This window comes from Anguilla rostrata, chromosome 8 (assembly GCF_018555375.3).
Source record: "Anguilla rostrata isolate EN2019 chromosome 8, ASM1855537v3, whole genome shotgun sequence".
In the NCBI taxonomy this organism is placed as follows: Eukaryota; Metazoa; Chordata; class Actinopteri; order Anguilliformes; family Anguillidae; genus Anguilla; species Anguilla rostrata.
The window spans coordinates 8,374,849-8,400,294 of NC_057940.1; the positions used below are offsets into that span (position 1 = coordinate 8,374,849).

At 49.3% G+C, this 25,446-nt stretch overlaps 1 protein-coding gene across 1 annotated transcript in view; it reads right to left on the minus strand.

The window, feature by feature from the left end:
- Positions 1-1,806: 1,806 nt before the first annotated feature.
- Positions 1,807-25,446, minus strand: part of LOC135260308 (protein scribble homolog) — a 96,139-nt gene continuing 72,499 nt past the window's right edge. Inside the window, exons 32-44 of the mRNA XM_064345552.1 lie at positions 24,279-24,389; positions 23,853-23,903; positions 22,768-23,202; positions 20,913-21,179; positions 19,173-19,335; positions 18,582-18,792; positions 18,009-18,098; positions 17,668-17,856; positions 13,305-13,444; positions 12,337-12,374; positions 10,141-10,215; positions 6,992-7,046; positions 1,807-4,928 (exon numbers count right to left, since the gene is read on the minus strand). Coding sequence (XP_064201622.1) covers positions 4,804-4,928; positions 6,992-7,046; positions 10,141-10,215; positions 12,337-12,374; positions 13,305-13,444; positions 17,668-17,856; positions 18,009-18,098; positions 18,582-18,792; positions 19,173-19,335; positions 20,913-21,179; positions 22,768-23,202; positions 23,853-23,903; positions 24,279-24,389 — 1,950 coding nt within the window. The 3' untranslated portion in view covers positions 1,807-4,803. The remainder of the gene's footprint in view (positions 4,929-6,991; positions 7,047-10,140; positions 10,216-12,336; positions 12,375-13,304; positions 13,445-17,667; positions 17,857-18,008; positions 18,099-18,581; positions 18,793-19,172; positions 19,336-20,912; positions 21,180-22,767; positions 23,203-23,852; positions 23,904-24,278; positions 24,390-25,446) is intronic.

Below are 25,446 nucleotides of genomic sequence, written 5' to 3' on the forward strand. Positions count from 1 at the left end.
AAGACGTTTTTGTATTATTGATCTCAGACTGATCAGCGTTGACTGGCCCCTTGGTCACAGTTGTTCTGTCAAGGAGCTGGACTAGACACGCCGCCATTCAACACACACTGCCAGTGATACGTGAATGTGAGGACTCTGCAGGCCAGGCAACACACAAGACTCCTGTGTACTGGGCTTGTAACCTAAAGGTTGCAGGTTCGATTCCCGGGTAGGACACTGCCGTTGTGCCCTTGAGCAAGGTACTTAACCTGCATTGCTTTGGTATACATCCAGCTGTATAAATGGATGCGGTGTAAATGCTGTGTGAAAAATGTTGTGTAAGTCGCTCTGGAGAAGAGCGTCTGCTAAACGCCTGTAACGTAATGTAATAAAAAGCAATGGATCCCAGCTTCACGGGTCACTCCAGGAATCAAACCGAAGCGGCACACTAGTGACGTGGTCTCAATCAAATCAAACAAATCTGAATTCTAACAAGTCCCGCTTCAGGAAACCCCAATTTCGGTTTGTGAACCCTTGCCAGGGGCCGAGCAGAACGGCTCGGAGCGCCCGCCGCCTGCAGTCTGTCCTGGTGCGGCTCCATCTTCAGCCCTGGAGGTCCCTGCAAACGGACAGCGAGTCATAGCGACATGATCAGCCTTATACCGAAGCTCCCGAACACCTGGGGGACACGGTTCTCCACAGCCTCTGCAGTCATAGAGCCACGTCATGGACAGGCATGGCCTGAAGGGGGAGCTCTCACCTCCATTAACACAATGATGTTACAGCAGGACTGCCCAATCCTGTTTCTGAACATATGTCCTGTATGTTTTCATTTCAACCCTAATTTGGAGTGATTCTACCAATTAACAGCTCTATGAGAGATGCTGAATGAGGTGTGCTTTGTAAGGGTTTGAATGAAAACCTGTAGGATGGTGGATCTGACGGAGTGTACACAGTGGTAAGGAACTGGGCTTGTACGAAAGGTTGCAGTTTGATTCCGGGTAAGGACACTGCGTGTACCCTTGAGCAGGTACTTACTGCATGCTTCGTATATATCCAGCTGTATAAATGGATACAATGTAAAATGCCATGTAAAAAAGTTGTGTAAGTCGCTCTGGATAAGAGCGTCTGCTAAATGCCTCTAATGTAATGTAATGTAATGTAATGGATCTCCAGGAACAGAGTCGGGCAGCACTGATGAACAGGAATGCCTGTAGTACAAGTGTCTGAATCTGTTTCTTGGGGGGGGGGGGGGGCGCAGTGTTTGCTGGTTTTTGGTGTTTTTCTGCAACAATGATTAATTTAAGTTGCTGATTGGCCGAAGAATCCATACGCCTTCCTCCCAAAGCCTTCATTGGCTGCTCATGAAAGGAAACCACGAATACTGGCAGACACTGCGGCCCTCCAGGACTTGAGCTCAGTACCCCTGGCCAGTACTGTAGGGCAGGCTGGTGTCCGCTCTGCAACCCTGGTCCTGGAGAGCTGTAAGCCCCTGCTGGTGTTTGGCAGCACATCAATGCACTTACTCTCACCTTACTTGCTTTGCTGGGTCTGAATAGTTTTTTTTCCCGCAATGACCATTTATCCAATGATGTGGCGAAGACTTAACTAATCCGAATCCGGGATCTCAATTTAAATTGGAATCAGTGAGCTTAAGTGTTCAAATAAACAGGTTCCATCTTGAATCGGCTCATTCCTGATGATGTGTACATTTTTCTGACATCTCTTTGCCAATCTGTCAGCTTACCAAAACAGTTTTTCATCCAAATGGAAGACTGTACCGTAGAATATAAGCAGCAAACAAAAGGCAGGTACGTGGACATCAGCTTGTTAAATGAAAAGTAAACTTTTATTATTTCCTGAACCACAAAATAGACTTCTTTGGTTGTACAAATTCACTAGTTACAGTCTTGGATGAGCTTTAACCCCTGACCTTCACCTGCCCCCCCCCCCCCCACCCTCTTGGAAAACAAAAGCCCCCAAGTAAATTCAGAGAAAGCATAAGAAAAATTCATTTAAATTATAAAACAACATTTGTGTGTGAAAGTGTAGTGTGTATGGAGTATATCCCATTTGCTTGGAAAATCCCAAAAAGATCAGATAAAAAATAAAAATAAATCACAAATGACCGATTTTTCAGTTAGCCAGTACAAAACAAAGCTATAATTAGTAAAAACTAAATTCAGCAACACATCGTTGCTTCGATTAAGTAATGCGCCATTGATTTTTTTTTTCTTGAACAGCAGACTGAAGGAAGTGAACTGAGAATAATACAAAGAAATTAATTTGGGAGGACCGTAAAATCTTGAAAGTCTGAAAAAGTAACAAAAAATAAGTTCACACAGTTATGTACATATGGGTAGCGCCCCGTTTAGACTTTCACCTGGTCAATTTGCCAGTCGGGATGCTGGTTCAGCCTCAAGCACGAGTAGGCTCAGTTTGGAATTTTTACCTTTTTCCTGCTGTATCTGTACATTACTGACACCGCAACACAGTCACATCAGTGGCTTCGGATTAAATAAAGGAGATGGAGACGCAAACATCGGCTACCTTCACCAGCTCTGTAAGGTATGATATGAATAGCAAAGAAGATCCATCTAGTCCTTCCCCTCTCTGTAAATTCAAGAAAACATTCTTTTTTTAAAAAAAAGGCTGCATTTCCAAAAAAGGGGGCTGACGTTTTCTGTCCCAGTCGATGCACGGTTCTCAGTCTACTTCCACTTCTACGCACGTATTCCCGTTGGTGTTTGTATGCTCGTCCTTTAGACCGTCCGGCATAGTCTCAAATGCTCTATTTGGAATGTTTTAAAAGACCCACATACATTTTCCACCGATCTACAGCCCTGGAACTTAAAGGTCACCTGAAAGCCACTCTTTACGAAGTTCAGGTGAAATTAGCCTCATGCGAGAAGCTGGGGTTTCTTCCAGAGGGCCTACATACAGCCTCATATTTCCATCCAAGACTGTCGAAAAAAAAATCTAAATTTCTAAACTATTTATTTTTTAAAATTTATTTAGCCCAAATGGATATGTTATATCCAATTTAACACTATAAATACTAACATTCAGCACTGTACATACCTACAAAACAAGGATCCTGACTTCTCAGAACATGTTTGGTAAAAAATAAAAACCCCAGAGCACCTAACCACTAAAGTAGGAGACTTACTAAATGTAAGAACAGATGGAAACTCAGAAAAATGGACCTTTAAGTGTTCTAGGAGGTGACAGAAGTGGTATGCAATTGCACATGCATGGCAAAAAGATAAAAAAAACAATAAAAAATGTTTTATTGTGTCTATTTGCAGGTGCATATCTATTATTAGGTACGCTTTTCGTTAGGGCACACAATTGCCGCTGCACATTTTTATCTTTTTGCCGTGCGTGCGTGCTTGCACACCACTTATGTCAACCCCTGGAAGCCTGTTCCTGACCTGTCACGCGCACCACACCAGAACGTTCTACATTCTAAACCGAACAATTTCCTCTTTTGACTGATGGCAATCACATCTGAGGAGCAATCCCATGATTCCCGGCTTCAACACAATGAAGTCAATCAGCCTCACTGCCATTTACAATCACAATGCATTGCGAAGAACTGTGGAATTTCACCACCCAGTTTTTTTTTTTAGATCTTTGCATCATCAAGAATACATTCATCTGTAATGTAACAAGCACCGCGTGTTAGAATTATATCATTTGTGCACTAAATGATTTATATAAATCTAAAGCTTTGCACCAAGGCCTCTGTACATCTCCGTCAACACTCTGAAAACAGTCTCTTTGCCGTGAATAGCAGCCAAGCCAGGTGGATCTCGGCCCCACCGAACTGATATGTACTGGAACGCTCAACCAAACACGTCTGGATCTGAAGCACTTCAAATGCTGTTTTTTTTTCCGTTTTCCATTCTGAGAAATCACGCGGGAAGAAGAATCGAGTCGAATAATTTAGTATAAAAGGAACTTTTAAAAGTATTTAAAATGGAAAGCGGGGCGGGGTCAGCAGCTGAGCAGAGAGGCGTAGTGTCCGAATTGCGCTGCTTTCCCAGCGGGGGTGAAGGTAGCGGAGGGACCCCCCCCGTACGAGTGAGCCGGGTGTCAGGAGCGCCCCCCCCAGCATATTTACACCCTCTGCACCACCCTGCTATCTTACAACCACCTCAACACTAAACCTCCAAAGTTAATCATCCTAACGTATTTACAGTTAATCAATCAACTACTGTTTTTCTTTTTCTTACACTAGATATTAAAACAATGCAAAAAAAAACAAAAAAAAAAAAAAATACAAGAACCAAGAAACCTCAAAATCGTGGAGGAATCAGAAATTAAAAACAATTTGTCTCACCAGTTAATAAAATAATTCAGCTTCTAAAACGCAAACTGAAAGAAAGAAATCATTTGAATCTAAAAGCACAGGATGGGGCTGGAGGCGTTTTACGGGACGACAGCACAGCCCCACCTGACCACACCCTCCTCATCACAGCCAGTCAGCAGCTTGCAGAGGTGTTTCGAATGCCCCGGTGGACCACACGCCCAGGCCAGTGGCCACGCCCCTTACAGAGGTGGCAGCTCTGGCAGGCGAGGCAGCAGCTGTGTGTGCTCGCATCACAGGGGAAATGGCTGCCGTGTGTATCTACATGCAATCTGTCTGCGAAAACGCTTTTGTGCAGGCGCGTGTGCGTGTGTCTGTGTGCATACGTGGGTGTGTGTGAGGGAGTGTGTGTGTGTGTGTGTGTGTGTGTGTGTGTATATAATGTGGGGCAGTTATGTAGGAACACCAGTGTGTGTGTGTGTGCGTGTGTGTGTGTGTATAATGTGGGGCAGTTATGTAGGAACAGCAGTCTCCAGGCTGGGGCGGCCGTGTCTCAGCTTGCGCTTGCTGCTGTACAGAGACATCTCCTCCAGCGCAGAGGAGGAGGGCAGGGCCACTGGCACCGGAGCGTCCGCATCTGAGAGAGAGAGAGAGGGAGAGGAGAGAGAGAGAGAGAGGGAGGGGGGGGGGAGGGGAGGGAGAGAGGGGGGGGAGGAGAGAGGAGAGAGGGGGGGGGGGAGGGGGGAGGGGAGGAGAGGGAGGGAGAGAGGGGAGGGGAGAGAGAGAGAGGGGAGAGGGGGGAGAGAGAGGGGGGAGGAGAGAGAGAGAGAGGGGGCAGAGAGAGAGAGAGAGAGAGAGAGACAGAGAAAGATATAATTCACTGCTGAGAAAGTAACAGGGCAGATCGACTGGATCTTACATGTTTTTACAGAAGCCTCTCCCTTTTACCCCAGGGAAATTCATTCCGGGCTGAGCGGCGGCATGTGAGGGTTACAGTGAAGGAGAGCGAGCGAAGCTGTTCTGCACCCGGCCTAATGCCTGCTCGCCCGCCCCAGCGCTGCGGTCCCCTCCCCTCTCTGAACTGCACCGGGGGGTCCGGGGGGGGGACGACGAGCTGCAGCGCTGCGGGGCGGAGACCCGGCAGGGCGTACGCCCGCTAACGTCGCGGTCAGGCAGGAAGGAGGACCACGAGCCACCTGGGAACTTCCTGTTCTCCCAGGCGGCTGATGGAACGTGGAGCGGCGGCTCGTTAAAAAAAAAAAAAAAGAGGCGCTTTCGGATTAGTGCTGCGAAGCCCCGCCCGCTTAGAAAGCCCACCAATAACCGAGAGCCACGCTTCCACCCTCCAATCACAACCGGATAAAAACCCAGCACCTGTTCTGCACTTCGATTACCAGCAGGAAAAGATACACAACACACACAGCTTTCTGTGATTACAAATAACAGCAACCAACCGCAGCAAGCTTTCTATGCTGCGATTAGGAACTGATCAATATACTCACCTTTCTGCCCTGCCATTATAAATTGGACAATAACGATGCCTGTGTTTCTGCTCCATGTATTGCAACTGGCCAATAAGGAGCACACAATATGCAGTTCTGTCTCAGCCACACCCACACACCTTTCAGCTCACACAGGAAGCTGATCCAGGGCTTCCTTTAAACCAGGGATCATCAACTCTGGCCCTCGAATCCAAATCCAGCCCTGGTTTTCTTTTTGTCCCGGGTAATTAGTGCTACTGATTGGCCAGACTGTCTTCTTCACACCTGATTCCCAGGCAAAGGGAGGGTGGAAAACCAGCAGTTCTTGGCCCTCGAGGACCGTGAGTTGCTGATCCCTGCTTTAAAACCATCCCAAGACGAGCGTAAAGCCAGACGGCCATCTTGAGGGCTCCTCGAGGTCTGGCCTCACTGTGAAGCCCTGGGGTGAAGCTTTGCAGTGATGAACCACTCGGGCTCAAGCATTATTCCTGAGCCCAAATGGTTCATCCAATTATATCCAATGTAAGAAGTGTGATATACTGGGTTGAGCGTACACGTGCATATTGTGTGTGTGTGTGTGTGTGTGTGTTAGATGTTTATGGATCCTACCCCGGCCCCTCCCCCCCCACACCAAGCTGGCCGCTATGCTCTGGCACCCACAGAAAAGCCAGGGGGAAACAGGGCAGAGAGAAACCTAGAGACCCCGTTTATCACACACAGTGGAGCTCTGGTCCTACCAATGTCCGAAAAGCTGCTTATTCCTGGAGGAGACCTGAATCAGAGGGACATTCAAAAGTGGGATCAGGTCAGCGTGGCTACGCACACACACACGATGAAGAGGGCACCATCGTCATCGCCTGACACGAAGCAGAGCAGTATGGGTACCTGGAGGCATGGCGCCCTCTCCACGAACGTACATCTCAGTAACTTGCCTCATTTCAACCTGGTGCCACACTTCTACAGAAACGCTCAACTTTGATCCTGAATCAGTCCAAATACAATGACCACCTGACCTCAACTGTCATGGTAAGTGCCTCTTCCTTAACTGAGAATAGTAACCTGCAAAAATGAGGTAATAGGATCATAGCTCACATTCACTATATAAGCTGATGTAATGGCACGGATAGGTGAATCACTGCATCCTGACCGAAACTCCGCCCTACAGATCGCGCGAGATCGGGCGTAGTCAGGGCGGCCTGCGGACGCCACGGCAACTCACCGGCGTTGCTGGGGCTGTCGTCAGGCAGGTGAGCGTTCTCGGCAGGGTCGGGCGACTGGAAGAGAACGAAAGGGGAGAGCGTGAGGAACGGAGGAGGAGGAGAGGAGGAGAGGGGCCAAACCCTCGTTCCAGGTCAACCTCCACCAGCTGGACAGAGGACCAGGGAGGGCAGGTGAAGTGGTGGGTGCAGACTCGCGTGAGGTCAAGCCTTTGGGTATCATAATTTATTTTCTCCACATTAATATAAATCAAGTTAAAAACAAGATTCTTCTGAAATGTTTCGAAAAAATTCTGCAAAAAATTGTTCTCATAAAACTAAGTGGTCCATGTCTACTCAATTGGCTGTATAATCAAATTTGCTCACCAATCTATCTGTCTGTGTGAACAGAGGCATCTGAACTTCAACCTCTGAGCCCCTCTTCTCTAAATTGTGCTGGGTTTGAGTGATCTGTCTCAAGACATACTAGTTAGAAAGTCATGGAGAAACAGGCAGCAGACACCGATCCTCAGGAGTCTGTCAGCACCACTTGGACCCTGCCAGCCCAGTCTCTCTGGGGTGAGACCCGGGTCCCCAGGTCGGGTCGGGTCGGACCCACGGCGCGACGGTAACCCAACGGCAATCACTTCAACTCAAGCAACCCAGGGGAGCAAGAAGCACACTCCAGTACACACAGCCAGGGACACACACCAGAGGATCAGCATGGTCCAACGCACCACACACCATAAGACACAGTCCACCGCAAGAGCTTCGAACACCTGGCCCCCTGCGACCTGCCCCTGCCCCTGCCCCTGCCCCTGCCCCGGGGCATGCAGACCAGGGCAATGGATGAGATGCCCCCCGGCGGCACAGACGTGGCTCACAGATCCCACCCGGGCTCCACTGGTGGTGGGGAAAAGCGAGGTTTCGCCAGTTGACCTGTCACCGGGCGACTGAATGATTTCAACGGTGAAGAACTTTGTCTGGTTCAAACCAGTCAGTCACAGGCTTGTCGCTGGGACTTTGCCACCTAATCCACTCCCACTCAAATGCGTAGCCTATGGGATTTTGACGGGGCCAACGCGTATGTGCAGAAGGGAGGTTTCCATCGGTTTCCTGGAAACAAAATGGCTGCTTTTTCCTGAACCCCTTCATTGCAACGCAAAGCCCAGCATCCGTTGATCCAAGTGGCTGTACCCCCAAGCCAGCATCTGTCCTGTTGTTCCAGGGTTGTCCCATGCAGGATTAAAACCCCTTCAGCCCTGAAGAACCTCAGTTCCCAGAAGACATGTCTATACATGTGAGGCTTCCTTCTGACCTTAAAACCACAGAGCCTCCATTGTGCCCAGGACTGGAATTTACAGGCACCAGAAAGGGTGGAGGGTACAGCCAATGTGCCAAGTTCACACGTCAAAACACAAACCAATACTCTGCACACAGCACACACTGCGCCCACAACGCTTTGAAGGTCCACCAAACGGCAAAAAAAAATCCACTTTCACACGTCTCAAACGTGCCCTTGTCATGTTCTCCTCCAACCAAGAGTAAGACAGATACACTGCCACGGGATATCTAATTAAACTCCTAAGTACGCTTGGACACACGCTTCCACATCTCAGGTCGGTTCTGGAACGTGCATTTCACCCTGATGCATATTTGCTGAAAATGAACATCGTGAGTAATAAATAGGCGTTTTGTACAGCGGGTCCGAATACGAGGGGCACGAGGTGGAAAGCCATTGGGTGGCCTTTCGGCACTTAACAGCATACTTTGCACAACAGCAGCGGGTACACACCAACACAACATCAACAAACACAGGAACCGGCTCTCCAGTGCAACCCAGCGGGCGGACAGACAGACAGACAGCAGTACGGACAGGCCCACGGATGAGCTGCCAGCAGTACGGACAGGCCCACGGATGAGCTGCCAGCAGTACGGACAGGCCCACGGATGAGCTGCCAGCAGTACGGACAGGCCCACGGAAGAGCTGCCAGCGATCGGAAACTTTCCCCAGCTCTCTCAGCCTCTCGGTGCTTTTTTAAACGCAGCCCACCCCCACGGAGGCGTTACCCCGGCCTACGGACGCCTCCTGGGCATCTCCTGATCGGCTCACTTTTATACCGCCATGTTGCTTTCGCTCGTACCGAGTTCCTTTTTTTTATACCCCGTGTTGCTTTTGGTCCTGGTCGACGACTCTCGAGAGCACATTTCATAATCTCAACCACCGCGGGCTATTTCAGCAAACGTCGTGGTGGACGTGCGCTGTCAAGCCCACCATTTGCTCTTACATAATCAGAATGCCACTTCAGGACTAAACCTATTAGTCCTGAAGTGGCTAAAATGGCTCCTCAGTGGCATTTCGAACCATGGCCACTTTGGAGCCCGTGTTTATATGACAGTTGCTTGGAGTGGAGGCCATTTCGGACCTCTTTCACTTAAATGGCTTAAAAGCTGCTTGGACTCACGGTGCAAAAGCAACACAGGGTATGAAGACCTGGGAACTGACGCGAGTGATATTTTATTATTATATTATTTTTAAGTTTCCAGCCACTGCATAAGACCTTCAGGGAAGTTCTTCAGGGAAAAGGCTGCAGTGGGTAAAGTGGGTAAAGTGACAATGGATCATTTATGCTACATGTTAAGAAAGTGTAGTATTTGTAGTATATTGGTGAATGTAGCAACATGGAAGGTTTTAGGGCTTAAGACTTATTTTCATAGTAATCAATAGTGGGAAATGTTCATTAATAACTGGTATCTGCTGCAGAGAATCAAAGATGTACAAGTCTGGAAGTGATTTAGGAGGGCAGCAGCTGCTATTCACATAATATGGCCTCCTTTCAAATGGTCTGTCAGTGAACCTAAGCGGGATGAGTTTAATTACAAATCCAGACTTCCTGTTACAGTGGTATTCCAGGATGGACATAACTGACGAATAAGGAAAGCTCTGCGCTATGTAGTCTTTGCAACTGAGAGCAAAGATGGAGGCCTCTTAAGACTAAAAGGTCCTTCCAATCAACGGTCTGGTTTCTAGCATGGCTTCACTAAGAGGCTTGAGGTATACAGATTCCTATCGTCCATCGGCCAGGTGGAAGAAGGAAAAAGGGAGGGAGGGGGAGCAGAGAGGCTTGGAGGGAGGATGCTGAGGCCTGGGAGCTGAGCATGCAGGTGATACCTGGATGTCGTATACAGGTTTGGAAGAGGGAATTGCTGCAAACTGGCGGTAGTCAAACTTCTTTTCTGACAGGGACTAGAAGGGACAGCAAATAGGAGTGAGAAATGAGGAGGAGCTATGACCCGTACAAGGAGGAGGAGCCATGACATTCAGGGATGCAGAACCATGACCCAAACAGGGAGGTGGAGCATGACCCAAATAGGGAGGTGGAGCCATAACATCCAGGGAGGCGGAGCCATGACCCATACAGGGAGGTGGAGCAATGATATTCAGGGAGGTGGAGTCATGACCCATACAGGGAGGTGGAGCCATGACATTCAGGGAGGCAGAGCCATGACCCATACAGGGAGGTGGAGCCATGATATTCAGGGAGGCGGAGCCATGACATTCAAGGAGGCGGAGCCATGACCCATACAGGGGGGTGGAGCCATTACATTTAGGGAGGTGGGCCCAACAGCAGGAAGTGGGATGTGTACTGGACTGGCTGAGGCTGACTAATGCAGTTATGAATGGATGTTAGGATGTGGGTTTGACCTTCAGTACAGGAGTGAAATTTTCAGTTGATGTCGAGGTGTGCCTTAAAAAGTTCTGAGCTAGCAAATCCCTCGGCAGGTAGTGCTGAACCTTTAAAAATGTCAAGTTGCCTTAATCATCAATGACAACATTCAGTGGACGCACAAACTCAAATAATACAAGTTTTTTTTTTACCACTATGTGGCCTATTGTGCAGCCTAGAACACAACGTACAATTTATCACGCGGATGGATATCATTTGTTCTCTGGTTTCAGTTTTCCCCCATACACGTGACTTATGTGACATTTTCATCTGTGCGAGGCACTGAGTTTGTACAGTCAAGGGAGGAGGCTTTCACTGTTTTTTTGGGGTTTTTTTTTTCTCTCGCATTGCTTTGTTTCAATTAAGCACGTCCAGTTAAAAAACCAGCCTGTCTGGACTCCAATTGGGGCTTTATAGAGGCTGAAATTGTGCACAGTGCTTCCAGCTTTAAAGGACATATTCAAAGCAGAACTTAACTCACACAATCTAGTGGTGAGACCTACAGCTCCGAGGAGGAGACAGACGGCGTTCGGAATGCAGTGGATGTCTAAAGTGCGAGCTACCTGATGGATTAACCCTGGACGCAAGACGGGTAATCAGGAAGATGAAATTCAAATCTGTCATCTTAAAAAAACATCTGAAATATATCAGTTGCAATAAATTCACAGTGCATACTGTTATACGGAGAATCGCTTATAAATGTGGAAATGGTCTTTTTGGCCAGTGTGTGACCGCTCATCTGTTTGGTAAAGAAGGGCACAAACCGAAATGAGGATATAAATACAAAGTTGAGGGGAAGAGCTGCAGGTACTTCTGAGGGTAATAAACGGTGGAATGTTGACTCCACTCCACTCCAAATATACGAGGGGCCCCCGCCCCGGAATGCTGACATGGGGGGGCTGGGACGGAGCGCGGGGGGGGGGAGGGGTTCATCATGTGATCACAGTGTGGGGGGACAAAACAAAAGAGCACAATAGTGTAGAGTGAAAGAAATGTTGGGCTGCTGTACTACTGTCCATAGGACTGATCTGAATATACTAAAAAGTAAAGCTTCCCTATTTCAGCATACTACTCACAAGCACTATCTTAAAAGAGAATAAAACAATGAAATGTCTAAATTTTAATTAGAACATTTTAAAATTGCACTTGCCATTTTAAATTGATCTGTTTATTGGTTGTAGTGTTGTGTACAAGTGTATGCACTCCATTAGGGAACTATTTAGGCTCTGGTTCTATAGATAAACCAATGAACTTTAGGTTTCATGGAACTGCAGCAAAAATTGGTTCTGAGATGCCTGTGGAGGAGAGGAAGACTACAGAATGAAGGAGGGAAGAGAGAGAGAGATAAAGAATCCAGGATGAACAGAGACACAGAGAGTGGGGTTCCTGTAAAGAAATCAACGTATGGGAATACGAGATAAACACTCAATGCTAGTCGAGGTTACAATAAGCAGCTCATACACACGGAATATGGCAATATTATGTGACAGCAAACCTAGGCTGATAAGAGGACTGAAAACATGTCACAAGCCATCCTTCAAATGCACATCTTCCGCAACGCACACGTATTAATCTCTGAGACACCCCAACCGAGGGTGAGGGGGAAAAAAACTAAAAAGGAACTAATAACCGGTCCTTACCAATCTGCCCGGTGATGTCACAGTCTTGGGGCTGGCGTCTGTCAGGGGAGAAAAAAAGACACAAAATGATCAGTGTGAAATCGGGGAAATGACCCGTTGTTTTTCTATTTTGAGTGCCTTGCAGATGCTAAAAGGGTATAATCTGTGCACAGTTTGGCATCCTTCGTCTGTGACTCTTAATAGGGTTAGAGTTCTTGGTCAAAGTGTCTACGAACTAAAGAAATATATAAAATGATGAAAGTTTACATTGAAATGTTTTTCAATTTTAATTAAACAGAACCGTGTGAGCGGCAGTGTAGTATAATGGCTAAGGAGTTGGTCTTGTAACCTAATGGCCACAGGTTCGATTCCCCAGTAGGACACTGCCGTTATACTCTTGAGCAAGGTACTTAACCTGCATTGCTCCAGTATATATCCTGCTGTATAACTGGATACAATGTAAGTCGCTCTGGATAAGAGTGTCTGCTAAATGCCTGTACTGTAATGTAAAAATGCTGTAGACCTGTGATTGCTGAGAAGGGACTGGAGGGACAGTGACTTGGTGTGTGTAATAGTAGCATTACGAAGGGAATGTGAGACTTTATTTGTGTAATAGTAGCATTAAAGAGGGACTGTGACATGTTTTGTGTAACAGCTGCATTGGGGAGGGACTGTGACTTGGTGTGTGTAATAGAAGCATTAAAGAGGGACTGTGCCATGTTTTGTGTAACAGCTGCATTGGGGAGGGACTGTGACTTGGTGTGTGTAATAGAAGCATTAAAGAGGGACTGTGCCATGTTTTGTGTAACAGCTGCATTGGGGAGGGACTGTGACTTGGTGTGTGTAATAGAAGCATTAAAGAGGGACTGTGCCATGTTTTGTGTAACAGCTGCATTGGGGAGGGACTGTGACTTGGTGTGTGTAATAGAAGCATTAAAGAGGGACTGTGCCTTGGTGTAATAGCACAGGGGAGGCTGCTGTCGCCTGACCTTCCAGGGGCGTGGGAGAGGGCGTGGCCGCCGGAGATGGGGACTCGGACAGCTGGTCCAGGGTGCTGCGCTTCCTGGAGTCGCGCGACTTGGCGATCACCATCTGGGCTTTGAGCGCATCCTGTTCCAGTGACTTCATACTGAAAGGAGAGAGAGAGAGAGAGAGAGAGAGAATGTCAGAGAGACTGGGAGAGAGGGATGCAGAGGAGAGGGGGGGGAGAGAAAAGGAGGGCGGGGGAGTAAAACAGGGATGAAGAGGAAGAGGGGGGGGGGGGAGAGGGAGGAAAGAAAGAGAGCAAGAGGAGAGAGCCAGCGAGTGTGTAGCAGCAAAACGGTCACAGCGATGAGTGTGAGAGACGAAACGGTCACAGCGATGACAGGATGAGTGTGAGAGAGAGAAACGGTCACAGCGATGAGTGTGAGAGAGAGAAGCGGTCACAGCGATGAGTGTGAGACAGAGAAACGGTCACAGCGATGAGTGTGAGACAGAGAAACGGTCACAGCGATGAGTGTGAGACAGAGAAACGGTCACAGCGATGAGTGTGAGAGAGAGAAACGGTCACAGCGATGAGTGTGAGAGAGAGAAGCGGTCACAGCGATGAGTGTGAGAGAGAGAAGCGGTCACAGCGATGAGTGTGAGAGAGAAGCGGTCACAGCGATGAGTGTGAGACAGAGAAACGGTCACAGCGATGAGTGTGAGAAGAGAAACGGTCACAGCGATGAGTGTGAGACAGAGAAACGGTCACAGCGATGAGTGTGAGAGAGAGAAACGGTCACAGCGATGAGTGTGGACAGAGAACGCACAGCGATGAGTGTGAGAGAGAAACGGTCACAGCGATGAGTGTGAGACAGAGAAGCGGTCACAGCGATGAGTGTGAGACAGAGAAACGGCCACAGCGATGAGTGTGAGACAGAGAAACGGTCACAGCGATGAGTGTGAGACAGAGAAACGGTCACAGCGATGAGTGTGAGACAGAGAAACGGTCACAGCGATGAGTGTGAGACAGAGAAACGGTCACAGCGATGAGTGTGAGACAGAGAAACGGTCACAGCGATGAGTGTGAGACAGAGAAACGGCCACAGCGATGAGTGTGAGACAGAGAAGCGGTCACAGCGATGAGTGTGAGAAGAGAAGCAAGCAGGTCAACAAGCGATGAGTGTGAGACAGAGAAACGGTCACAGCGATGAGTGTGAGACAGAGAAACGGTCACAGCGATGAGTGTGAGAGAGAGAAACGGTCACAGCGATGAGTGTGAGAGAGAGAAACGGTCACAGCGATGAGTGTGAGACAGAGAAACGGTCACAGCGATGAGTGTGAGACAGAGAAACGGTCACAGCGATGAGTGTGAGACAGAGAAACGGTCACAGCGATGAGTGTGAAAGAGAAACGGTCACAGCGATGAGTGTGAGACAGAGAACGGCCACAGCGATAGTGGAGAGTGAGAAGGCACAGCGATGGGAAAAGAAACGGCCACAGCGATGAGTGTGAGACAGAGAAACGGTCACAGCGATGAGTGTGATACAGAGAAACGGCCACAGCGATGAGTGTGAGAGAGAGAAGCGGTCACAGCGATGAGTGTGAGACAGAGAAACGGCCACAGCGATGAGTGTGAGACAGAGAAGCGGTCACAGCGATGAGTGTGAGAGAGAGAAACGGTCACAGCGATGAGTGTGAGACAGAGAAACGGTCACAGCGATGAGTGTGAGACACTAACCGGTCACAGCGATGAGTGTGAGAGAGAGAAACGGCCACAGCGATGAGTGTGAGGCAGAGAAACGGTCACAGCGATGAGTGTGAGACAGAGAAACGGTCACAGCGATGAGTGTGAGACAGAGAAGCGGCCACAGCGATGAGTGTGAGAGAGAGAAGCGGCCACAGCGATGAGTGTGAGAGAGAGAAACGGTCACAGCGATGAGTGTGAGACAGAGAAACGGCCACAGCGATGAGTGTGAGAGAGAGAAGCGGTCACAGCGATGAGTGTGAGACAGAGAAGCGGTCACAGCGATGAGTGTGAGAGAGAGAAGCGGTCACAGCGATGAGTGTGAGACAGAGAAGCGGTCACAGCGATGAGTGTGAGACAGCCAAGCGGCTAAACTGGAGCACGAAAACATGCAGAACTGCTGGATGAGCCAGACGAACAGGCGAGCGCAGCTCCAGATGATGATGCCCCGCCCACCCAACCCCTCCCCCCCCACCCCGCACACGATGCAAAGCAGCAGGCATCGACTGGGCGCAGACCTGGTGGGCGGGGCGTTGGAGGCGGAGCTCTGAGCCGCTCTCACACGGGCCTGGTACAGCCTTTTGGCCAGGTTCTGCTCATACTGTCTAACATCCTCTTCCAGCCCATAGGGTCTGGCACGGGACGGGCCGAACGGGGGGCCAAGTGAGGAGGAAGAAGAGGAGGAGGAGGAGGAGGAAGGGGAGTGGAGAGGGGCCAAGCAGGAAGTCAGGTCACAGGGAAGAAGAGAACAAACACATACACAGACAGACAGACAGACAGACAGACATACACAGAAAGAGGAAGGAAAAGACAGAGACTGGTGATGCACAAACACACAAGAGGGCTAAGGAAACAAACGAGAACTCATGAGAAAGAGAACAGCAGGGAGGAAAAGAACACAAGCAGGGGTTCACCAGGTCTGCACCTCCTTCACCTCGCTGGCGGACATTTTAGAATTAACAGCGGTAAAGAGACACCGGATTTTTGCCGAATAAAGGCCACATTTAGACTGCGGCCAGCTGAACATTTCGATAATTAACAAGCTCCCGTTTTCAGTCAAAATTAATGTATTGCTCATCAGTTATAATCTTTAAATTAGAAATACATATTTATACATTGGAAACCATTCACAGCAGCTGACACAACTAAGAGTTAAATATCATTATTACACGTTAAAACCCCCGGGGGACCAGCAGGCCAGCTGGCAAATCATGTGAAGCAAACTAAGTGAAGCTGGATCTCTCTCATTTCTCACAGTCTATAGTGCATGTGAAAGCACTACTTGGCCCATACAGTGTAGCGTAGGTGTGTGTGTGAAATCCAAGAGGAGTCCTGTAATCCAAATACGATCCCCCCCCGGCACACACTACTCCTGATAAATGCATTCATATCACCCTACAAAAATACAACAACAAATGTGTCTCGAATCCATAGCTTAGAAGACATACTGTAAGATTCAGCAATAAGAAAAAGTCATTCTAATTTCTTATGGAAGGGACACCTAATAAAATCTAACTTACTGTAACATTTACTTATGCAAAACCAGAAACTCCATTATGATATACTCATTTACTTTTAAAACTGAGGCTTGACCTTATTTGACACTTGTTTCGGTAACCATGGAGACAGCCAGGGATAGTCTAGAAATATCCTCAGGCCTGATGTTGTCTTTCATTTGTTGCCATATTTGCGTGTAGGAATGCTTATTACAATCTGATTCAAAATTACTTCACTGAAACAAACACAAAGCAAACTGAACATAAATCCAAGCTAAAAATGGATTCAATTTAATATTCAATTTCTGTCTTTGTATCCCAGAGCAACAAGACTGAATACATAATTACATCTACACAGCTAAAAAAAGAAACAGATCCCCCCCCCCCTCCTCCTTAGAGCCAATTTTCTTCTATGGGCGGCAATTTCCCAGCAATCTTTGAGAGCTCAGTTCTGAACCCCTACCGACACAACACCTACACCAAAAGGAGAGAAAAATAAGTAGAAGTACATCTGACAACATTAAACCACAGGGAGGAAAGAGAGGAGGAGGGGGGGGCGGGGTGGACGGAAGAGAGTGGACGGAACAGAAGGTTCCGGAATGAAAGCCCATGGCGACTGCGTTCCGGCCTTTAGCCGTAGGGCCCGAGTTCATTCCGCTCCTTTCACCAGTTTCCCAGAAGCACCGTCAGTGTGTGAGAGAGGGAACAGTGCTCTGTGAGTCTATGAGATAGCAGGTGAGGATGGAGTGGAAAATTCAAGAGTGCATGTCCACGCAAGTATGTGGTGTGTGGTGTGTGGATGTGTGTGCATGTGCGTGTGCGTGTGGGTGTATGCATGTGCGTGTGTGGTGTGCATGTGTATGTGTATGTATGTGTTATTTATTAGTGCGAGTATGCGTAAGTGTGTGTGGTGTGTGTGGGAGTGCGTGCGTGTGCGTGTGCGTGTGTCCGTGTGTGTTGTGTGTGTGTGTGTGTGTGTGTGCGCGTGTGCGTGCGTGTGTGTGTGCGTGTGCGTGCGTGTGGGAGTGCGTGTTGTGTGTGTGTGCGTGTGTGTGTGTGTGGGAGTGCGTGTTGTGTGTGTGTGTGTGTGTGTGTGTGTGCGTGCGTGTGCGTGTTGCGTGCGCGTGTCGTGTGTGTAATTCGCACCGCGCTGCCCTCCACATGGCCCTCTTCTCGGCCTCCAGGGCGCGCCTCTCTGCGGGGGACAGCTCCCTGTCGGGGGCGACGCTCAGCCCCAGCTCGGGGCTCTGCATGCGCAGCCGCTCCTGCTGCCGCCGCTCTGCCTTCGCCGTCCGGATCGGGGCGCCCGAGTCCCCGGGGTACACAGGGCTCAGCCTGCCGACACACACACGGGTAAATACACACACACACACACACACACACACACACACGATTCACTACCATCTCAGACTATTCACAAATAGGGCCTGGGTATAATGACAATGACCGTTCCAATGAAAAAAAGTCAATGTTGGGGACGGTTTTACCCGGACATGGAGTTTGGCCTCTGCTCCGGTCTGTAGCCGTCCTCCAGAGAGTTCCGCTGAGACTCCGCCTTCCCGTCCGCGAACACAGACCTGGGGAACCAGAGCGCCAACGTCAGCGTGTGTGTGTGTGTTCACGTGTGTGTGTGTGAGTCAAACACTAGCTGGTCTGCCCAAATAAGCCTTTACCAGACAGTCATAACTACTATACTAGACCACGGCTGCGCCAGTTTTAACAATTCCACTAAAAAATGTCCCTGCTGTACTATTAATTAGCTTTCAGCTGAGCTGAACAAAATATATTAACAACAACAATGCATGTAGAGCTAAATTATTCTTATTACTTATTTATCATTAAAAATAGGTTCTTCAACCCTTTGAAGAGGAGGTTTTTTGTTTCAAAATTCTAAAACAGTGCTCTAGAACTCCATTGCTTTCCTTAGCCAGTAGTGATTGTTACATCATCAGCATTAGAATGTTCAGTTAAGAACGTTCTAGTCACATGTTTGTGACCTCAATGTGGAACACAGCACAGGAAGTTGGGAGGCTGGTACAGAGACTGATGGGAAGCCATACCCTGAGCCGAGGGGTGTGGTCGGGCAGCCAGGGGGCGTGGCAGATTGGGGACTGGCCACGCTCTCCACCTTGTACTCCACCCCGTCCAGCACCACCTTCCCCCGAGCCTTCATCTCGGCCATCTGCTTGGGCGAGATGAAGGTCTCCTCCTCGTCATCCTCGTCTTCGTCGTCCAGGAGGTAGTCCCGGGCGCACTGGTCAATCTTCCTCGCTGCGGGCGGGACGTCGCGAGGGGGTTTGAGGGGGGGGGGGGAGAGGGGGGAGAAGAGCGTACTGATGAGCCTTCCAGCTACGCAGGCTTTTCCACAGACAGCATCAGAGTCCGATCAGGTGAAATTAAATCAACCCTCAGCTTCTCAATTCTATTTTTCCATTAAGCTTTATTTACACAGGGTAGGCTGACTGAGCACACATGCTCTTTTACAGCCACGCCCAGTTAAGGCCCCTCCCAACTAGCCTAACCAGCACTCTCTCCTGGGATTGTGCGAGGAAAGTGGAGTACCCAGAGGAAACCCGCGGGGACACGGGGTCGGTGGGGTCTGCATTTCTGAGAGAACGAGAGCAGGAGAGAGAGGCAAGCAACCAACCGACCTTCCTCCTCCTTCATCTTCTTCAGATCGTCCTCTCCCACCAGGGACACGCGGGGCTTGGGTTTGCTGTCGGGCGTCTGGTGCTTGACGTCGATCTCGAAATACTTCTGCCGGTCCCTGAAGGAGCGTTGCTCGGGGCTGCTGAGCCCCCTGCTGGGCGGAGTCTGTGGGTGGGGGGGGGTCGGGAGGGAGGGGGTAGGGAGGGCATGATTACAAAAGCAAGGGCAAAACCCCAGATAAAGGAGAACCCAAATTTTATCAGAGATTCGGGAGGGTAAAAACCACAATATTAAATATTTTCTGCATTTTTTTTATTTTTTATGCATTATTAATTACTGAAGCGAATTCAAATTGCGCCTCGTTAATTTTATTTATTTAGCCCTTCGCTTATTCAGGCGAGTCCCATTGCGATAGAGGCCAATTTCAATAGAGCCTTGGCACGGTGGCAATGAAGAATTAAAAGGCGATCGTTACATAAGGTTCCCTGGGAAACACAAACTCAGAAACTTTAGATCAAATATTCATCTTTCAGTTTTTGAAGTTGTGATTCAACTGCTGTACAAAGTGCCAATTCTGGAATCTCCAACTGAGATGTGTTCGAAATGAAGAACTTGCCCAGATAACTCACTCGAAAATAAACCAAACATACAGAGAAAGTGAAATTCTCTGGTTCCTGACCGCAATAAAAATCAGCTAACTCAATACAATTACAACAACTGCACATAGTTAATAGTTCTGTGCAAATAAAAGAAATCTGGCAAACAATGCACGTTTCTCTTTTTCCTTTTGTGTTCTCCTTTAAAGCAATGTGTGCACACAGTGGTTTTGAGGGTTTCACCAACGTAAATAGTGCATGCTGGGAGATCTGAGGAAGACACCGTAAGTACCCAGAAATCCACTCGCTCGCGCAAAGGCCCAATGAGCAACTCCCCAGGTTTCCGGGACGACCTCAGATGTAAAGAGTTGCGAGTGTAAGAACGCAGCTACAACCCGCGACGGAGGAGAGAGAGAGAGAGAGAGAGAGTGACAGGAGCGGATTTGACGTGGGGAGCACCGAGGAGTTTGAGCAGGTGAGAGGGCCCCCGCTGTAGAGCAGTCCAAGCGTAGCCTCAGCACAGCATGAGCAGAGTCCAGCGGGGAGACTCAGATTTCAGGCTCGACGGCGCCATTTATATAGAACAGCAGTGCATTCATTTCATTATCAAAAAGCATCAATACTAATCATTTTATTGAGTGACAGCTACTCCGAATATAACCACTTTTTTTGTGCTGTGTGCATGGCATTCTATAAAAAAATGTAATTGTGAATTAAAAAGCAAGTTATAATTGTGTGTTAAAAGCACATGTATTGACAGGTCAAATGTTTGTTTGAGGACATTTAGATTGAATGGAATAACAGCACTACTGCACATGCCCGTCTGCTCCTCAACTGACACTCCAGGGAAGAGACGGTACCAGGAACTGTTTTCCCCACAATGCACTTGGAGTCCCCTAACGCTGACGTTAGCGATAAAGGCGTGAGGCGTAAAAAGACAAAGGCCCTGGTGTTCATCAGGGGGAGGGTCCTGCACCGCTACAGTTCGGTAAGGACCGAGGAAACAGAAGCACAGAATCGAAACCCCTGCGATACGGTCCCACACTTCTGCCACCAATGCCGTCACCGTCACCAAGGCCATCTCCAGCAGAGCCCACAGCCAGGCCGCACCCCTGCCCGGGCCCAGCGCCCGCACGGGACAGGTACCTGAGGCTCCAGGGAGGGCCGGGAGAGGCGAGGCACTGCCGCCATGTTCATGTACTCCTTGCGGTCGGACGTGAGGGGAGAGAGGGGGGAGAGGGGGGAGCGGGGGGAGGCGGGGGAGGAGGGGGAGATGGGAGGCCGGGGGGAGACGAGGGGTCGGGGGGAGACGGGGGGCTTGTCCTTCCCTCTGCTCCCACTGCCCCGCCCCTTCTCCTCAAACACCTCGTCCAGCTGCAAGAGCCACAGAGAGGTCTCTGCACCAGCTACGTACTGTCACACACACACACCTTTATACACAAGGACTGTCACACACACACACACACTGTTTACACACAAGGACTGTCACACACACACACCTTTATACACAAGGACTGTCACACACACACTGTTTACACACAAGGACTGTCACACACACACACTTTACACACAAGGACTGTCACACACACTGTTTACACAAGGACTCCCACACTGTTACACAAGACTTCACACACACACTGTTTACACACAAGGACTGTCACACACACACCTTTACACACAAGGACTGTCACACACACACCTTTACACACAAGGACTGTCACACACACACCTTTACACACAAGGACTGTCACACACACACTGTTTACACACAAGGACTGTCACACACACACTGTTTACACACAAGGACTGTCACACACACACACTGTTTACACACAAGGACTGTCACACACACACACACACTGTTTACACACAAGGACTGTCACACACACACCACCGTTTACACAAGGACTGTCACACACACACCTTTACACAAGGACTGTCACACACACACTGTTTACACACAAGGACTGTCACACACACACACTGTTTACACACAAGGACTGTCACACACACACTGTTTACACACAAGGACTGTCACACACACACTATTTACACACAAGGACTGTCACACACACACACACACACACTGTTTACACACAAGGACTGTCACACACACACCTTTACACACAAGGACTGTCACACACACACACACACACACACTGTTTACACACAAGGACTGTCACACACACACCTTTACACACAAGGACTATTACACTCGCCATTTACACACAGGTACTGTCCCCACATGACTTTTACACACAGGTACTGTCCCCACATGACTTTTACACACAGGTACTGTCCCCACATGCAATCTCAATTGCACACAAGGAGCATCCCCACTCCCAGTCACATGCTATAAGTCGCTCTCAACATGCAATTCATGTAGAAGCAGCAGAGCATGCATTCATTTCATGATCAAAATGTTGTCAACACTTAAAAGTTACACCGAGTGAAGGCTACACCAAAAATAACTTATTTGTGTTGTGCGTGGCATTCAAGAAAAATGTAATTATGAAGGAATTTAAATGCACATTAACAGGTTAAAACATAGTTTCAGGACATCTGTAATGAATGGTGGATTGGGGAAGGGCCAGTGTGTGTACATTGCAGCAGTACTTTGGTGCCTCTCTGCTCCTCATTTGAATTTCCAGGGAGGAGAGGGAGGACAATGTACCAGGAACTACTTTCCCCACAATGCACTTGGAATGGTCTCGAGTCCTCGCAATGATATTAGCGTTAATGGCGTAAGCAGGTTTGGGGGGCGTAAATGGCATCAGGTTGGTGCACTCAGAATTTTAAAAAGCCCTGGTGCTTATTAGGGAAGGTTCTGCCCCGGGTTAGAGTCCAGAAAAGATTGAGGTAACAGAAGAACAGAATCTATGATCCCACTTCTGCCACCAGTGCAGTCTACGGTCACTGATGCCATCTCCAACAGAGCCCAGCAGAGCCCAGCAGCCAGGCCACACCCTGCCCGGGCCCGGCGCCCGCACGGGACAGGTACCTGCAGCTCCAGGGAGGGCCGGGAGAGGCGAGGCACTGCCGCCATGTTCATGTACTCCTTGCGGTCGGAGGAGAAGGGAGAGAGGGGGGAGCGGGGGGAGGAGGGGGAGATGGGGGAGATGGGAGGCCGGGGGAGACGAGGGGTCGGGGGGGCGGGGGCTGGGGGGGCGGGGGAGAGGGGGAGATGGGAGGCCGGGGGAGACGAGGGGTCGGGGGGAGATGGGAGGTCGGGGGGAGGAGGGGGAGATGGGAGGTCGGGGGGAGATGGGAGGTAGGGGGGAGGGGGGGAGGAGGGGGAGATGGGAGGTCGGGGGGAGATGGGAGGTAGGGGGGAGGCGGGGGAGGAGGGGGAGAAGAGGGGCCGGGGGGAGATGGGGGGCTTGTCCTTCCCTCCGCTCCCACTGCCCCGCCCCTTCTCCTCAAACACCTCGTCCAGCTGCAAGAGCCACAGAGAGGTCTCTGCACCAGCTACGTACTGTCACACACACACACACACTGTTTATACACAAGGACTGTCACACACACACCTTTACACACAAGGACTGTCACACACACCGTTTACACACAAGGACTGTCACACACACAGTCATACACGGCATTTACACACAAACACTGTCCCCACACGCAGTCATGCACGGGACTTACACACAAGTAGCGTCCCCGCTTGCAGTCACACACACTATTTACACACAAGGACTGCCACCACTCGTAGTCACGCATCACAAAGCTGGCTGCACCTGCGGATGTGTCACCTCTGCCCTCTTTGGAGGCACTTCAACTCCACACCTCCAGTGTCTGCTCCTCTCCAACAAACAAACCTCTCCACAGTGCATACCGTTCTCTCGTCCATCTCATACCACAACCCAGCAGGTTTTCCCACATTTAAACATACCAGCCTTCAGAACGCAGCACTACTGTGGCATATGAACCAGTTTCCTACACAGCTGGAACAACAGGAGTAAATTCACCTGCAGAACAAGCCTTCTACTGTAGTTACACCATTTCCAGAAGAGAGAATTTAACTTGTCACATACAAAGAAAAATTCACAAGGCACGAGTTTCACTGCCGTGACTAGGAAGACTCACCTCTGGTGACATATGCCTGGGGTGAATGTTGTTCTTTTGGCCGGAGTTTTCCTGCAGACACACATAGAGCCAGGTGTTAGTCAGTAGAGGAAGCATGCAAGAGTTCAGCAAGATCTTCAGAAGACAGGACGAGAGTTTGTAGACTTACGGAGAGGACGACTAAAGACACTGACCTGAATATAACACAACACTACTTCTAAAACAAGGACAATATTCCAGCCTATTGAACTCTGAAGTTAAAGATTAGCGAGAAAAATCCCCATTTGGCTGTGGTCTCCATGCAATGAAGGCAACCTCACAACGCTTGGGGTAAGCGCCTCGACATGCAGAGTCAAATCGTGTGGTGGCTGTAGAACTCCACTGCAGGGAATTGTGGGATGGGAGAGCAGCCTATCGGGGGCCAGCAGGGGGCGGGACCCAGCCTACCTGACGGGGCTCCAGCACAGCCAATGAGTGGGGGACGGCGGCAAAGGCCTTGTACGCCTGCTTGCTATTGGTGGGAAACTCGTCGGGCGTGAGAGGGGAGGGGGTGAAAGGCTGCTGGGCAGAACGGAGAGAAAGAGAGGGGAGGAAAGAGGAACGGGAGGGGAGGAAAGAAGAGGGAAAGCAGGACAAGGAGAGGGTGCTCGAGTGAGACAGGGAAACACGAAACCAGAAAAGACAGAGACCTCACGACCAAAGGAAGAAAAAGAGAGCTGGAGACCAGACCGTGTAGAGGAGTTAAGCGGAGGGGATATCTGCACTACCGACCTCATGAATTACAAAGTAAACACTCATATTAATGGGACTCACCAACTGTCAAATATATAGGAAAGCTAGGGGATGGATTTCTGTCTGCAACCTCAGCGGTTAAAAGGGCGTGCTGAGAAAGCCACCACATTTCTCACAGGAAAAAGCCTCGGCTCAATTACCATAAATCTAGAGTGGCTTTAACCTGGGCTTTGAGGTCACATGCAGTGCAAGTGCACAAGTCTCTGGAGCTAACATAGGCTGCAGAATAAGTTATGACTTCGACTGTATTCACTGCAGCCAGATGAGCTCATTTCACCAGGCTCCAGTGTGAAGAGTTTATCAACAAACGGCAGAACGCTGGCTAGTCCCGTGGAAACCAGGGAGAAATCTGGAGCAAGTAAATACTCTCTAGATATATCCCTGCTACCCGCTGTCCCGCTGTAGGAAAACAGGTCTTTTTTTGGAGCGAGCGTGGAAGAGGCGGCAAGTTTGTTCATGCAGAGCCGAGCCCAGCTAAGGCAACTCAGGCTGGCTCCTGGACAGAGTAGAAGGATTCCACTCGCAACAAGCCGTCAGCGCTTTGGACACGCTAGTGTCAGACACATCACGCTAAAAACCCATTGAAAACAGGCCTCAAATGTGCACGCTAATAACATCATGTTACATTACATTACAGGCATTTAGCAGACGCTCTTATCCAGAGCGACTTACACAACTTTTTTACATAGCACTTTACATTGTATCCATTTATACAGCTGGATGTATACTGAAGCAATGCAGGTTAAGTACCTTGCTCAAGGGTACAGCGGCAGTGTCCTTACCCGGGAATCGAACCTGCGACCTTTCGGTTACAAGCGCAGTT